General features: G+C 37.0%; 3 protein-coding genes and 1 long non-coding RNA gene across 10 annotated transcripts; 2 read left to right on the forward strand and 2 right to left on the reverse strand.

The window, feature by feature from the left end:
* Positions 1–256: 256 nt before the first annotated feature.
* Positions 257–3,630, forward strand: LOC122025675. Of its 3 annotated transcripts, none has more exons than XR_006123801.1 (3): positions 257–2,609; positions 2,716–2,779; positions 2,865–3,630. It is a non-coding gene; the product is annotated as an uncharacterized LOC122025675 (long non-coding RNA). The 3 variants fall into 3 exon arrangements; XR_006123802.1 differs by having other exon boundaries at positions 257–1,553; positions 2,465–2,779; XR_006123800.1 differs by having other exon boundaries at positions 257–1,553.
* Positions 3,631–5,685: 2,055 nt separating this feature from the next.
* Positions 5,686–7,210, forward strand: LOC122025704 (E3 ubiquitin-protein ligase ATL4-like). The gene has a single exon (XM_042584548.1). It carries the CDS (start codon positions 5,770–5,772, stop codon positions 6,829–6,831), a length of 1,062 nt encoding a protein of 353 aa, XP_042440482.1. The 5' UTR covers positions 5,686–5,769; the 3' UTR covers positions 6,832–7,210.
* A 1,024-nt stretch (positions 7,211–8,234) lies between these two features.
* Positions 8,235–11,918, reverse strand: LOC122023468 (putative casein kinase II subunit beta-4). 2 transcript variants are annotated; one of them, XM_042581586.1, is made up of 5 exons: positions 11,454–11,918; positions 10,746–10,964; positions 9,757–9,866; positions 9,510–9,675; positions 8,235–8,579 (listed from the first exon to the last, which is right to left on the reverse strand). In XM_042581586.1, exons 1-5 carry the CDS (start codon positions 11,653–11,655, stop codon positions 8,449–8,451), a joined length of 828 nt encoding a protein of 275 aa, XP_042437520.1. In that variant the 5' UTR covers positions 11,656–11,918; the 3' UTR covers positions 8,235–8,448. The 2 variants fall into 2 exon arrangements, with proteins under 2 accessions (XP_042437520.1, XP_042437519.1); XM_042581585.1 differs by having other exon boundaries at positions 11,445–11,916.
* Positions 11,919–12,870: 952 nt separating this feature from the next.
* On the reverse strand, positions 12,871–14,857 carry LOC122023470 (calcineurin B-like protein 1). Of its 4 annotated transcripts, none has more exons than XR_006123152.1 (4): positions 14,384–14,857; positions 13,840–13,896; positions 13,686–13,739; positions 12,871–13,225 (listed from the first exon to the last, which is right to left on the reverse strand). XR_006123152.1 is itself a non-coding variant. In XM_042581587.1 (4 exons), exons 1-4 carry the CDS (start codon positions 14,384–14,386, stop codon positions 13,162–13,164), a joined length of 264 nt encoding a protein of 87 aa, XP_042437521.1. In that variant the 5' UTR covers positions 14,387–14,857; the 3' UTR covers positions 12,871–13,161. The 4 variants fall into 4 exon arrangements, 1 of the variants encoding a protein (XP_042437521.1); XM_042581587.1 differs by having other exon boundaries at positions 13,600–13,739; XR_006123151.1 differs by having other exon boundaries at positions 13,686–13,896; positions 14,393–14,857.
* Positions 14,858–15,182: the final 325 nt, after the last annotated feature.

The raw sequence follows: 15,182 nt of genomic DNA on the forward strand, positions 1-15,182 counted from the left end.
TCACTTAAAGGTCGGTTATAAATTAATTCTATGATTTACTTCCCTTCGTATAATTTGAAGATAAATTATGAGGGACACTGATTTAGTGTAATCATCTTTTCCTAAATATGATTGCGAAAGCAGGCCCACTAAATTAGCCCTCTATTAGAACCCCCTATTAGCCCAACAATGAAGGCCTATTTTGATTAAAGCACTAAGTGGGCTTTCTAAGGTCCATTAATCAGCCCACTGGATGGCTATGCTGGCATCTGCGCCTGCTTGAGATCATCTTCCCGCAGATTGGAGAGACAACGGCCAAGAGCGGCGATGTGGCGGTTGTGGCGTTCTTGAAGCTGGGCCATGAGTGCCACGCCGATCTCAGGCTCCAAATCATGGCTGCTGTCTCGTCCTAGTCCTCCTCCTCCTTTGGTTGCCTGCCCTGCCCTTATCATTGTTCATCGCATCCACTTCCAGTTCAACGACTAACTCCTTGGAATTCTCCTCCTCCTCCTCCTCCTCCTCCTCCTCTCACTCTCTCTCTTCTGAAAGAACGGTATGATATTTTCTGTCGCATTGCTGATTTACTCAGCACCTGTTCTCTGTCGCGGAGCCAATTTTACTTTATATTCCTCCAGAGGCATTGATGTAGAGTAGGCCAGTGGAAGGCAACGATGAGGTTTCTTGATACAGGAGCTGTGGTGGGAGCTTCCTTTGCTTCTTTGCTTTGTACTTGTGATTTTGTTAATTTAATTCATGTAGTTAGTTCTGATCTGCACTTCACTGAAAACCTGTGGTTGAAAAAAAAAAATCGCCTTCGGTATGCGAATCCATAATCTACATGCATAAATCTTCCTCTTGTATTCTGTTACGATGTCTGTTGAGAAGTTTGGAGAAACTTTCTGTCCAATTGGCGTTTTCTTTCATTGCTCAGTTCAAATTAATCAGAGAAGAGATCACGTCTGTGATCGATTGTATGCTTTCTAAATGTTAAATCTTTTTTTATATCATTCCTCTTTTTTTTTTTTAATTCAATTTTCATTTCGGAGTCACGCAAGTACCCTCAAATATTAATAATTTTTATTTTAATTTCTAATATCCATATATCCATTGTAGTATTCTCACCTCTGCCATATAAAAACTCGATTAATCAAATTGCCACCAGAAACTTATTTTGATAGTATTTTCTGCTGCAGATGCTTTTAGTAAGCCTAAGCATCCTCTATTTTTATAACTTGAACCTTAGAGCTTTTTCTGATAGTATCTTTGACATGAGTGGTTCATTCTTTGATTCTGCAACTAAAATTCTTTTCTTGTATAGCATGGCAGTTTCATGTTATTCTCTGCCACTTGAGCTCCAGGAATATCCTGGTGATATATTATACCATTATCATGCAATTGGGCTTTTCCTCTATTTCAGGTCAGGGGTTGCTCCTGCAGTAACTAAAACCTACAGTTGATGTGCTTGGGATAGGAGAGTATTTAGGAAAGCATTTACTGGAAAATTTGGATCAGTATCTTGGAATTTCTGGACCTAGATTTATGGGGTCAGCAACTGCACATAGATATCTTTGGAAGTAGGTCCCAGCTGCTGCCCCTCATGCTGATTTCTATACATTGTGCTGTTAGGTTGATAAGTGCTGTGGACTTTTAATTATAGTCTATGTAGCATGCTTCCCTTCTTGTAGAGAGAATTGTAATATGGCCTTTATATTTTCCTTCCTTTTGTTTAACATTCAATTATAAACTGACTCTAGGCTTAGATTTTGTTAGATAATTAGAAAAATCCTAACTGAACCTTCAAAGAAGTGGAGGCACACACCAATAGCAGGCCTTCCAATTAGTTTATTCTGAAGGGAAATTTGGTAATCAATATCAATAACTTTGATGATTAGATAAAGGTAAAACAGTCATCTGCAACCTAAGAAACAAGGATAGTTTCTCTAAGCAAAGAAAGATAAATAGGAGAAAAAAACACCAAGTCTTCTTTGATGTTTGACATATTTCTATCCACTATAGTTGATTCAACCTTAGTTCACTTCATAGACTTGTAATTTCAATATAATTACATATCAACTTCAACTGTGTGGCACTAGTAAGCTCATTCAAGATAGTAAAGTCTTTCTTCTCTCTTTTTATCCCTAATTGCTTACTGATTAATGATCACTTTGTGGGAAGGAGGAGACCACTGATTTGACATATAATTTGTGGTTATTTTGATGCTTAAATTTCTGCATAATCCAAATGGTTTAGGTGAGTGTGGGGTCATCCAATTATCTCTAATTATCTAATGCACCAAAATGTTAAAAGTTCCAATAACTGGCTATGAGTATTATAGGTTAGGCACCCAAATAATGCCATTATTCATGAAAATCTTTGGCACCAAAAGAAAATTTGCCTAACACCGGAATTCCTATCCTGTTATATGAAATGATTGTTAAAAAAAGTATTGTTTTAAAAATTGATTTTTGAAGGTTTTTCTTAATAGTGTGCTATGATGACTTTATTTCAAGAGTCAACTGCAGCAATAACTTCCACTCTGCTGCTGATCAAATGCTGAAACTATAAAGTACCTGTTATTCCTCAGTATTGCACTTAGACCCTGTCCTTTCACTAAGCTTGAGACAACCTCAGTATGTAGTGGCTTGAGACGAACAGTAAATCAATGAATTAACAAATAGTTTGATTCAGTGCATGCTGTTGCAGCAGAAGATAACAATTGTTTGCTTTTGTTTGCAGACAGAGAGCATGCCTTGCTTCCTCCCTTTGTTCTCGTATTCTTTTCCTCTGCAGAAAAAGTTTTGTGAGTACAGCAAAAGCAATCATTTGATTAAGCCATGATAAGCTTTGTTTATTGATTTTTGGTTCTTGTCCCATTGTATATGAAGCCTAGAAGGAACCACAATAAGAATGACAACAAATAATATCCACTAGAGAACAGATCATCATTACAGTATATGGAGGAGAGCAAATACCTAAATCGACCCTGCTAATGAAGTTAATATCAGACCCCTCATAGCTCATTGATTTGATCATACTGTTGCTGATCAAGTTTTCCTGTAAAAGAAGCCTTGTTGGAGCAATCTAGTAGCAAATTAGAGGGGAGACATGAATGACAATGTGGAATCATGCTTTTGGTGAAAAAAGAGCATTCTTATATCATTTTTGTGCCCCACTAACTAACATTTGCCATGACAGAAAAGAAAGGCTGGTTCCTTCTGCAGTGGACTCATGATGGCATCCAGTGGTTTAACTTGAACCAAGTAGATATGTCCTCAAGCCAAGGATTTGATGAGGATGCAGCAGCTCAAATATCTCATCGGGAGAATATTTTAGATGCAGTCTCTGATCACAAAACCAATGTGATGATGGAACATCCCCAAAAGAAAATTATTCATTTTCCAAGGAAGACTCTAAGCTTTTGCCATATCTTTCCTTAACAGAAGTGATGACTGTTTGGTTCAAATACCCATTAAGTGAGCATGGAACTTAAATTTGATGAATATTATGAGTTTTGGGGGGCATATATATCTTATTCTTGGAGGTTCATATTGTATTGTTTTTATATATTCTTGAAGGCAGTAAATTCAGATTTGATCAGGTATTTACAGATAGTGTGGATGGATATGTACAAATTACTCTCCATGAGTATGAGTTGGGTTTGAATTTGGACTTGCCAAATGAGAATGTATGTTAGTAGCTAACCCAATCAAAATATTATCAAGTGGTAATCCTTCTACTTGATTGTGGGTCATCATTATTAACCTAATCAAAATATTATTTTAATATTTCTTCTTTCTTCTCCCTCTCTCTCTCTCCTCTTCTTTGTTTTCTTTTGATTTAATTTCTTTCCCTCCAAAAAAAAAATATATCCTTGAAATCTCACGAGCGTACATTAAGTTGTTCACCCGTATGTTAACCGAACGAAGGTTGCTTGCACTCATGGGTTTCCACGTGAAGTATTCAAACAATTACTATTCATCATAGTAAAGACGATTTAGAAGGAAGATCAAGACCAATTCACTCTCATCTAGGGTTACAAAATTGATAAATGATTGAGAAAGTAGCTCGAGAATATGCATATATACTTAAAATATTAGTAGAATTGAATGTTTGTGATTGAGATGTTTGAAATATTTTGTTAATGAGACACTTGGCACACACTTCATTTGAAGCCAATGCTGACACACATAATTAATTGACGAGATGCTCATCTACTCTCTGGCCCTAATTTATGAACTACACCCAACAACTTGTTATAGATCTAAAAAGTTATAAAGTCTCCCATAACTCACATGCATGGTGCATGCCCCTATATTTTTTGAGACACCAACATCACAATTTATAATATCTTAATGATCTGAACATTCCAAATTCATTTCTAAAGACAATTCCTCAACTTCAAAATTCATATGAGCCAGCAACTTAATGGCCAAAACATTCCCAAACTAATTTTAAAACTCACTCATCACATTCATTCTCATAGTCAACTTCAATCATCCAACTCATTAAACAATAAACACTCTTGTTAGCATTTCTTATCATTTAATTAATTAATATGCAAAACAATATATTTTAAAAAATATAGATATAATTATGCCTATGTTAGTTAATTAGAATATAAATTAATTAATTAAGTTCGTGTTAGCAATAAATGCACTCTACCTAACATTAATTCTCTTCCATAATTTTGAGGAATGACTTGGAAGGCAAGGGGGGCACAGCTTATAAATTCCTTGTTCAACTCTCTTTAATGAATTTACACCTAATTTTTTTTAGTTAATTATCTGTACTCATTTACTAGATCATTGTTTAATTTGCACTGAAGTTGCATCTAATTAATTAGTTGTCATGATATCAATCACATTTAAATTTTGATTTGATGTCTAGAAAATTTCTACATATATGTAATAATAATAATAATAATAATAATAATAATAATAATAATAATAATAATAATAATAATATTCTTGACTATGAAGCTCTTGATTAATTTCATTATCCGTGGGTAATTAAACTGCCTTTTCTTTTGTAGTGCCAAAATAAAAATTATTATTCTTTAATTTGCCTAGGTTACATCATTATTAAGCATTGAGGAATAAGTAATAAAAATAAATTGAACACCTTCTTGACTTATTTCATTATGTTTTATTAATTCATTACATTGCCCAATAAATATAATTAGTATATATTATCGATAAATTAACAAGTGAGATTTAGAAGAAACTTCCTTTTATTTAAGTGTAAATTATCATTTAGTTCTATGCTGCAAGACTATGTACTATCAGTCATCTTAAGTCAAACACGCAATTGCCAATGACAAAGAGAGAAGTTATAACATTAATTGCACTTGGCTTAAGAAAAATAATTTCGACAACTTAGGCATGATAATAAATATTCTCTAAAATTTGGCAAGAAATATCGTAATAAGGAGACCAAAAAAAAATGAAATGATATAGATATTGGAGTGAGTTATTAATTTAAAATTTGATCACATGAATTTAATTTTAATAGTTATTTTAACAAGAGATCAAAATTAGCACCTAGATGTAAATAAAAAAAATAATAAGGAAATATATTTGTTAAGATTTTTAAATTAGAATGATATCTCAAAAATCCAAAAAATGATTTCTATAATAGAATCCAATAAAAATAATGATGCATTTCTCCAAAATTAATAAATAATAATAATAATAATTAATATATTTCTATAATATGTGAGGAGAAGGGGGTTAGAATATTATAAAGAAAGAAAGCGAGCGCTCTTCACCTCCGCCACCGCCTCCGCCATCGATGGACTCCGACCCTCGTCCTCCTCTACCTTTTGCCAGCGGGCCTCCTCCCGCCATCTCCTCCTCCTCCTCCTCCTCCTCTCACTCCCTCAGTGTGAGCCTCTTCATCATTGCTGCCATCATCGCCGCCGTCGCCGTCACCTCCCTCTGCATCCACCTCCTCCTCCGCTTCATTGCCTCGCGCCGCCGATCTTCCTCCTCGGTCTCCGCACTTCCCCATCCCTTGCCCTTCGTCGATTTGGCCTCCTCCTCCTCAGCCTCCAGCGCGGCCGAATACAGGGCGAACGCGGCGGCGCTCATCGATACGCTTCCTGTCTTCACTTTCTCCTCGGCCCTCGCCTCCCTGCCCAAATCTTCGCTCGATTGCGCCGTCTGCCTCTGCGCCTTCCACCCGGACGACGAACTCCGCCTCCTCCCGGCCTGCCGCCACGCCTTTCACTCCTCCTGCGTCGATCCATGGCTTCACACCACCCCTTCCTGCCCGCTTTGCCGCGCCTCCATTTCCCTCCCGGCGCCCCCCTTGATCCTGCCAACGTCTCCTCCTGTCACAGGTGACCAGAGCGCTTCGAGATCTGGAAGCTTCCGAATCGAGATCGGAAACGTGAGTCGCCGGAGAACCCTCTCGGCTGACGATCCTCCAATCCCTCCGCCACCAGAACCGCCGCCGCCGCACCAGAGGACATACTCAATCGGGTCGTCGTTCGAGTACATGGTGGATGAGGAGGTGGAGGCGGTGGTATCGCAGATCACCCGGCGCATCGAGAAGCTGGAAAAGCGGCGGGAAGAGTCCGGATCCGAGGCCGCAGCCGCGGAGCCTGGGGACACTGTTGCGGCGGCCGCGGGACGCTCGGGGACCGGCGGGTGGCTAAAAGACTACGTGGATCGTCTGGCTTCCTCCGCGTCCTCGTCCTTCTCCTCCCTCCGCTTCTCCGGCCGGTGGAGCCACCGCTACGACGGCGACGGCGGCACCGGCCGGAACTCGTGGGACCTAGAGGGTAGCGCTCGGCGCGAAGCGGAGGCAGGCGGTTATTACGGCTTCTACCGGTGGCTAATAGGGGCGTAATCGTCATTCCACGTGTTGCTACCCTTCATACCTCTCCGCTGCCGCCACGAAAGTTTCTTTTGAAAAAAGCCCGTACACTTGTTTCTATTCACAAAACTGTCCTCGAACACAATTGCCCTGTCCTCCTCGGAAATGTTTTGTTGGAGTCTGGAGCCGTGGACAATTACTGCCACCGCAACCGCAAGGAGTCTCTTTCTATTACTGTTTTTTACTGGTTCTCGAGGGCCGGGGAATTTATTCACCTGTAAGCATTTTTTGTGCGTGTTCAGAAAACGGAGAAGCGAGGGAGGACGACAGGGAGTTGGGTTTTGTTTTCTTTAGGTTTTTTCAATAGGTAAATAAAAGTAATAACTGCAGTGCACTGCAACTGCATGCTTAACTTAAATGCTCCCATTAATACCTGCCCACTGCCGCTCATTTAAGGTGCCATGGGTTTGATGGACACGAAGAAGCTGGAGTTGCTGCCTTTCTTTCAAATTATCTCCTTCACATTACTGTTACAAAACAAATGAACAGGAGATTTTTTACATCCAATATGCTGTTGCTATTCTTGTGCTTGCTTATATATCTCAGGTTCATTTTATTAATTCTTTCATTACTCAATGTGACTAGAGGTAACACAAAAATCACGTAGCTGACTACTAATTAAGCAGCATCCGGCAACTTGCCCTTTTGTCGTTATCTCATAGTCGCGCGCGGACTTGAGCTTGTGGAAAAATGGAAATTGTCTACTGGCTACCAATCAATCGAATTCATTCATTAATATGCTGCGTAATTCAGTGAGGGTTTCCTAGACACCAGCGTCGTTTTCCCAACTCAATCAAGTCTACTACTTGTTTAATTTGTGAAAGAAAGCACGCATCGATCGATGTTTGGTTTTATGATTTTGTCAATCTTGCGATAACCATGACTACCCATGCTAACGTGTACTAGATTGCGTACTCCTTGTTACGTATCATACGAATAACAGTTGGAATTTAAACACTTGACGACGTACTGTCCACAATATACTAACAGATTGCTCAAGAAATATGTGCCAATTATTACTGTCCAATGAGAGAAATGGTCAGAGCACACCATCACACATGACTTTAATTAAGTTGGCAAGTCAAATCGTTCAACTTGAAAGGAACGAGGACTCTAGAGAAATTTACACAAAATATCATACCATGAGACTAAATTAAAGCTAGATCATGATCGCTGGATACTTAGCTTGTTGAGTCACCAACTAATAAGTCTCCCTCCGTTTCAAAGAAAGGACATATCATTTACATTTAATCTCAACAGACGTAACTGGCAATTAAGATCACTATACTTCAGATGACCAAACAGAAACATCACTTCCATTCCAAAAAATAAGTACAGTACTTCCAAGATTTCAATATAGATTTATAATGGCTAACTTAGAGAAGAAAGCATAGAAATAAATAATCAACATAAGATAGTTACAATTGTTCAGTAGCTTTAACATGATTTAGATACAAGCAGAATGATGCCGGTATAGGGCAACCCAGTAAAACTAACACCCTAAATCATTGACTAGTTGATGCTTAATGCAGTCTGGAGTCCATCCTCGAATAACTTCTATATGATTCATCTTGAAGCATAACTTGATTGTCACGGCTTGTGAAGTTTGAAACCAAAAACCCTGGGAATGTACTGTTGTGATGGCTTTTGCGGCTTGAGGTGTCCATATGTCATCAAAAACAAGTGAGGGAACGTTGTTCCAAAGTAAGCTCCGTCGATATCTATACAAGGTCAAGGGAACTTAATAGGCAGTTTAGCAGTTAGATAACTTTGTAGTACTTCAAAAGCATAGCACATATAGGTAGCTTTTTGTTGTGCATAGCAGCAGCAACCTAGGTCAAAAATATAAGAAAATTTTTTATTTCACCCACCTAAAGTTTATCTCCTTTTTCAAGATGTCATCCGGAGTTTCAGAATCATCAAAATAGCACAGAGGCTTTCCACTGTTATCATTTCAACCCTTACTCATCAACACCATTAAATTACTGCCAGAATAAATGGAGGGAGGTGCATGACACAAGCATGTCACAACACTTATTCATCAAGTAAAATATCAGTATTAATGATTAGAGGAAAAAGATTGAAAACAGTGAGGAATATTTTGTGAATTCTAAAATTTCAAGGGGCGTGTTTAAGAAGAGTATAGATTCCACATGGTGAAATGAAACTTACCAAAACTCAAAGTACAATAAAGATCTTGAATGTGCCACATCACTTTGCAATCAATATAATAATAACATTAACAATTAGACGTAGCAAGAGTTTTGAAAGTACTTGAGGATATTTGATGAGGGGAATGTTAAAATAGAGGATAAACTGCAGATAGTAAAATGAAAATTTCCCAAAAATATAAGTATCAACGCACGGAGGTGCCATATCAGAAACATACTACAATATAATTTTGTGCAAAATCCTTCCTTAGATACTCACATATGCATATTACTGTTAAATTTATAATCTGTAGAACAAGCACCGCAAATGGACTATATTGTTCTTTAACATCAATAATATGTAGGAAAAGAGGCAAAAATGAACTGTTATATGTTGAAATTGTAGAAGCCTAAATATTGCACTAGTGAAGAAGTTAGTAATGACATTTTATCATAATCAAAGAAACTGAGTATTAAGTAATTAATGGAAGAAAAGGATACTGCCTTGGTACTTCGATCTTGGATAGTATATATCTTCACATTTGGGACAATAAATTTTCACAGTACTTGATCGAGGAATATCTGATTGCCCAACAGGAAGACAAGGCTGGCCACAACAGTAAACTCGAGGACATCTTCCAAAATCATAGTTCTTGTATTTCTCTAGCTACGTTACGACCAATTTTTTGATGTCATCAAGATTGAGCAATTAAGTAATCAGAGAACATTTAGAAAGTCAAGATCTTACCATGGCAGCCATCCCTTTGCTAGTTAATACATATCGAACATGTATTAAGCCATAGAGCATCTCTGCTGCTGATTCAACTAGCTCATTTTGTTCTTCAGTAAACATGTCTCCTGCTCAGATAGAAATCCAGGAGGAGATTTATCATCCAAGATATGTACATAGAAGCTTATATGAAATTAACATATATGGCATTCTCAATTCTCAAACATCTAGCAATAAAAAAGTATTTTGGGAGTTCAAATGCATCTGAGCAATGTGCTTGTTTTATTACACTTTTGCAACAAGGTCAAATTTATTGAACAGAGGTCTTAAGTGTTTGGAAGGTTCATACTAGGAAGCTCTCAGTAAAAGGTCACTCTTCCACTGGTGCTTTTCTGGCAATTATGAGTAATTCAGGTAACTATGCAGATAATTTCTATTTATCAAGTTACTTCATGATACAGCCAAAAGTGATGCATATTTATTTAGTTTCCGTGCTGAGTCATACTCTGCATGAAATCGTTTAAACCTTGTAAATATTCTTCATCACTATGCAATTGGATATCATGCATACAAATTTATATATATGCAAAATCTATAGGTTGTTTGACATGGTACTAAGAAATTAAAATGAATTTAAAGAGCATATATTCCATTAAGATTGTGATAGTGTCAGAGCTAGTAAAGATACATGGGATACATGTGCAGCAATTTATGATTCTCTCTTCAGACAGGTTAATGAAACTTCGAGGAACTGAAAAAAAATGAAAACATTTTTTAAAAATTTATAGATAAAAGACAAATCTCTTCAAAACATGCATATGTGAAAAAAATGATTATCTAATCATTGTACTTTGCCCAAAGATGGAACGATCAGCTAATAAAGAACAAAAAAAAAATATGATTAAGGTTGAAAAGCTAGATATTATCTACAATATTACCGTTAGCAGATTCATATGGTAAAAATAGTGCTCAGTCATGAATTCTATAGACACATTAATGAAGCTTACCATGAGAAGACTCGATGTCCAAGATCAGATCAAGAGCATAATCATAATAAGGAACTTGACTGCTTAATCCACATAGGTTGAAATCATCTTGAATGTATTCATCATCAACTTCACAGAAGAATTCATTCCCTCTTAGATTACAGAACCATGAAATCCAAGAGGTGTCTTCCCCATCAGAACCACTGACATCAGACTCTTCACTATCGGTTTCTGACTCTTCTGTGACAACACATACAAAACAAAGTGATGCATAGGGACAATACAAAACACTACCAATATCTAGATTGAGTACCCACTGATTCTAGCTTAATGTCCCAAAATAAGGTTACATATCAACTTAATCAAAAGTATATCATAATTGGACCCCTCAAGGAGGTAAATTTGATGCATAACCAACATTGTCCCCTAATAGGCTTAGCGAACTGATCATGCATAAATCATTGTTTCCACCAAAAAGGTTGCTGAGCTGAGCTTATCTTACCCATTTATTGTTGTTTTGAAAAATAGGACGTCATTTTGTTTCCAAATGATTAGTTGCAAATACATTTGTTTAAATTGCATAGTTCCTATAAACAATGTGAGAAGCTAACTAAATAATGGTGATAAACAAAGAACATTCTATAAAGCAGAAATTTGTACAATACGAGGTCCAATAATTTTTATTTTTTATTTTTTATTTTTTTAAAAAAGAAACTTTACCATCGGAACCTTTATTTTTCGACAAGGAACGATGCTCCGGCTGCTTCCCTGAGGCGGAAGACGGCAGCGTGAGCTTGTCCTTATCCTTGACGATCAAGCCCCTGGAGGTCGACGGCGAGGATTTCTCTAGGTGCTTATCAAGCGCATCGTTGATCCGCTTCCGATCTAAGGATCCAACCTCCATCTTCGATCCGTTCCCACCCCTATACATATCTCCCACTCTCCGGTCAGACAACCCTAATCTGAAACCACGGCTCAAAATTGATTTATCGCACCATTCCACAACGGAAGCGATCAAAACCCCTATGGTGTGAAGAAACCACCACAACTGGTTCCATGGACCCGTTGATTTGGAGAAACAGGAGAAGGGATTCGAGGCAGAAGAGACGAATTTGGAGAAGAATCTCCGCTTCGTTCTCTGCAAGAGCAAAGAGGGCGATGGAACGAAATATGGAGCAGGATGGTACAGATGCAATTACAATAATACGAGCAACTTCAAGATTCATGGGCCGGCCCATTGAATAGCAAACAAAACTTGTCCAATATATTGAATGAAATTTCATTTTTGCCCTTAAACTTTAATAAATTTAGTTGAGTTTTAAAATGCTTTTAATTTATAAATGAGCAATTTTTTTTAAAAAAAAAGCATCCTAACCCTTTATTCTTCATTAAGATAGAGCAACTTCATTTTTAAAAAATATATCAAAATAACATCTTAATATATTTTTCATCAATAGTTTTGTTCAAAAGAATTTAATCTACATATTCAAAATACGAAAAGTAAGAAAAGAGTTTTGTTTTTTTAATAAAATGAGTTGATTAAATGGTCATTTCAAGCCAATTCTCTTTGACCTTTTTTTTTTTAATTAGATTGCGTATATTTCATTGACAGAGTTAATTTCGATAGAATTATGACTTAGCCACAATCCATACTTCATTGTGAGTTTGAGAACTTAAAACAAACATGATGAGTCAAATAGTCAAAATAGTTTATGTATGAAATGGAAAAAAAAAAAAGTGAAAAAGATATTTTAGATAGATAAGTGTACCAAACAAAATAAAATAAAATACACAAGTTACAATTTTGATAGATGGATTTTCATCGAATTGCCTCATTAAAAAATAATTGAAAATCTACCTCCACTTCCAATGGTGACGCTAATCCACCCTCTACTTATTGTGGAAGAAACATTTAAGACCGAGTAATCGTATGATTTATCCCTTTTAAAATGTATTGGATCGATTTAGAGGGGCCGCTAAGGTAACGGCTCCATCTTTTACCACCAGTTAGTACACTCTCCACCGCGTAAGATGGAGAAACCATACGCCATGCCCAATTAAGGTGGTGTTTACACACATTGAAGGAAAATATGTAAGAGTATAAATTTTACAGAATACATTTGAACAACATAAATTCAGAAGAAAAGGCACCAAAAAGAAGTAAAAACTTGTATAACTTCCACATCAAATTTGGCAGAGATAAAGTTACTGAGAGATATCATATGTATACGCGTTTAGATATCATCCTCAGAAACTCGTAAGTGCATTAAAATCACTAGCAGTCATTCAACGCAATACGCAAATGCATTATAAAGCTGTGGCTAGAAACTTTGACAGAATGGCAATCAGTTCATATGTAGTTTGTTTTTTTTACTTCATGGAACAGCAGCTGCCTTACTGTTTTGAAATCTCCTTGTTTGTGTTAAGGCAACACTCATCATGTAGCAATGTCCTCGACCTCAGAATAGAATACAAAACTTGGAAAAGTTGTAGTTATGTCCCTGCACATTCAACATGCATCAGGTTATGAGCAGGTACGATTGAAGTGCTTTTGCACATGTACTAATAATCAAAATAGCATACTGATTATGTGGCTTAAGTCTCTCACAGAAGTTATTAGTTGCTACAAAAAGAATCCTTTCAGTCAAAATTTCTCTAATGTAATAACTGTGAAATTTAGGGCTTGTTTCATCAAATTTCTCACATAAGAGAGATGCTTTTACAAATTAGGTGACAACATGAAAAAATATTTTAAACTATGGAAAAAGATCAATAGTTTAATCTTTATCATTTTAATAACTTTGGTATTTGTGCAGAACTGTGCAAGAAATACAAAGTTATTGCTGCACAAGGCATCCTCAGCTACAATGCGTACAATTTTTCTAACAGCAGAATGACTTGTCTGAGATATGGAAGGGTCATAATCTTCATCGATGATGGATTACAAGAAACAAAAGTTACCCATTGGATTTTATCTATTTTTCCATCCTGATTTGCATCTGCTTCTTGGAATGTCTGTTCAAGAAAAATTAGGAATCATTGAAGCATTTGCTAGTTTCTCATAGTTATGAAAACAGATGTGACTGCAAATCTTATCTAGGATCGACTCCGCAACCTCATCAGCTAATCTCATCTCAGATTCAGATAGCAGAGCAATAAGCATCTGCTTCACCTGCAAGTCGGATGAAATAGTAAGGACCATGTATCCATATGTCATAAATAAAACACCACCCAATACTCAGATAATGCTTTAATCAATCAGATTAGTAATAGAGTGCATGGAGCTTAATTAGAGCTTCCTTAGGCAAAGTTAACATTTGCTTCAGATCTTGCATGCCATGATTCCGCAAGTTACAGAATAAGGAAATGGACATGAAGCAAGGAAAAGAAAACAGTTCATAATATCAAGATCAGATTCGTAAATTTGATGCATAACCAACATTGCCCCCTAATAGGCTTAGCGAACTGATCATGCATAAATAGGACGTCATTATATTTCCAAATGATTATGTGCAAATACATTTATTTAAATTGCACATTTCCTATAAACAACGTGAAAAGCCAACTCAAGCAATGGTGATAAACAAAGAACATTCTATAAAGCAGAAATTTGTACAATACGAGGTCCAATAATTTTTTTTTAAAAAAAGAAACTTTACCATCGGAACCTTTATTTTTCGACAAGGAACTGTGCTCCGGCTGCTTCTCCGAGGCGGAAGACGGCAGCGTGAGCTTGTCCTTATCCTTGACGATCAAGCCCCTGGAGGTCGACGGCGAGGATTTCTCTAGGTGCTTATCAAGCGCATCGTTGATCCGCTTCCGATCTAAGAATCCAACCTCCATCTTCGATCCGTTCCCACCACTATACATATCTCCCACTCTCCGGTCAGACAACCCTAATCTGAAACCACGGCTCAAAGTTGATTTATCGCACCATTCCACAACGGAAGCGATCAAAACCCCTATGGTGTGAAGAAACCACCCCAACTGGTTCCATGGACCCGTTGATTTGGAGAAACAGGAGAAGGGATTCGAGGCAGAAGAGACGAATTTGGAGAAGAATCTCCTGTTCGTTCTCCGCAAGAGCAAAGAGGGCGATGGAACGAAGTAGATGTAATTACAATAATACGAGCAACTTCACGATTTATGGACCGGCCCATTGTATAGCAAACGAACTAGTCGAATGAAATTTCATTTTTGCCCTGACCAATGTGTGTGCCATTATTAGAGCATCCACATCAGTTTCTCTATTACTATATCTAAAATTTAGAATAAATGATCTACTTTATTAAATTTAGATAATTACTTTTTACTACACACTACATCAAATACCCTAAAATTTCCATCATCCTTAATTTTTTATTATTTTTTTCTCTTTCTTCTATTTTTTATTATTATATTTATGAAATGAGTGGAAGGAGAGAGATTGAGTGGAAGGAGAGAGATTAAAAAGAAATA

This window comes from Zingiber officinale, chromosome 9B (assembly GCF_018446385.1).
Source record: "Zingiber officinale cultivar Zhangliang chromosome 9B, Zo_v1.1, whole genome shotgun sequence".
NCBI lineage: Eukaryota > Viridiplantae > Streptophyta > Magnoliopsida > Zingiberales > Zingiberaceae > Zingiber > Zingiber officinale.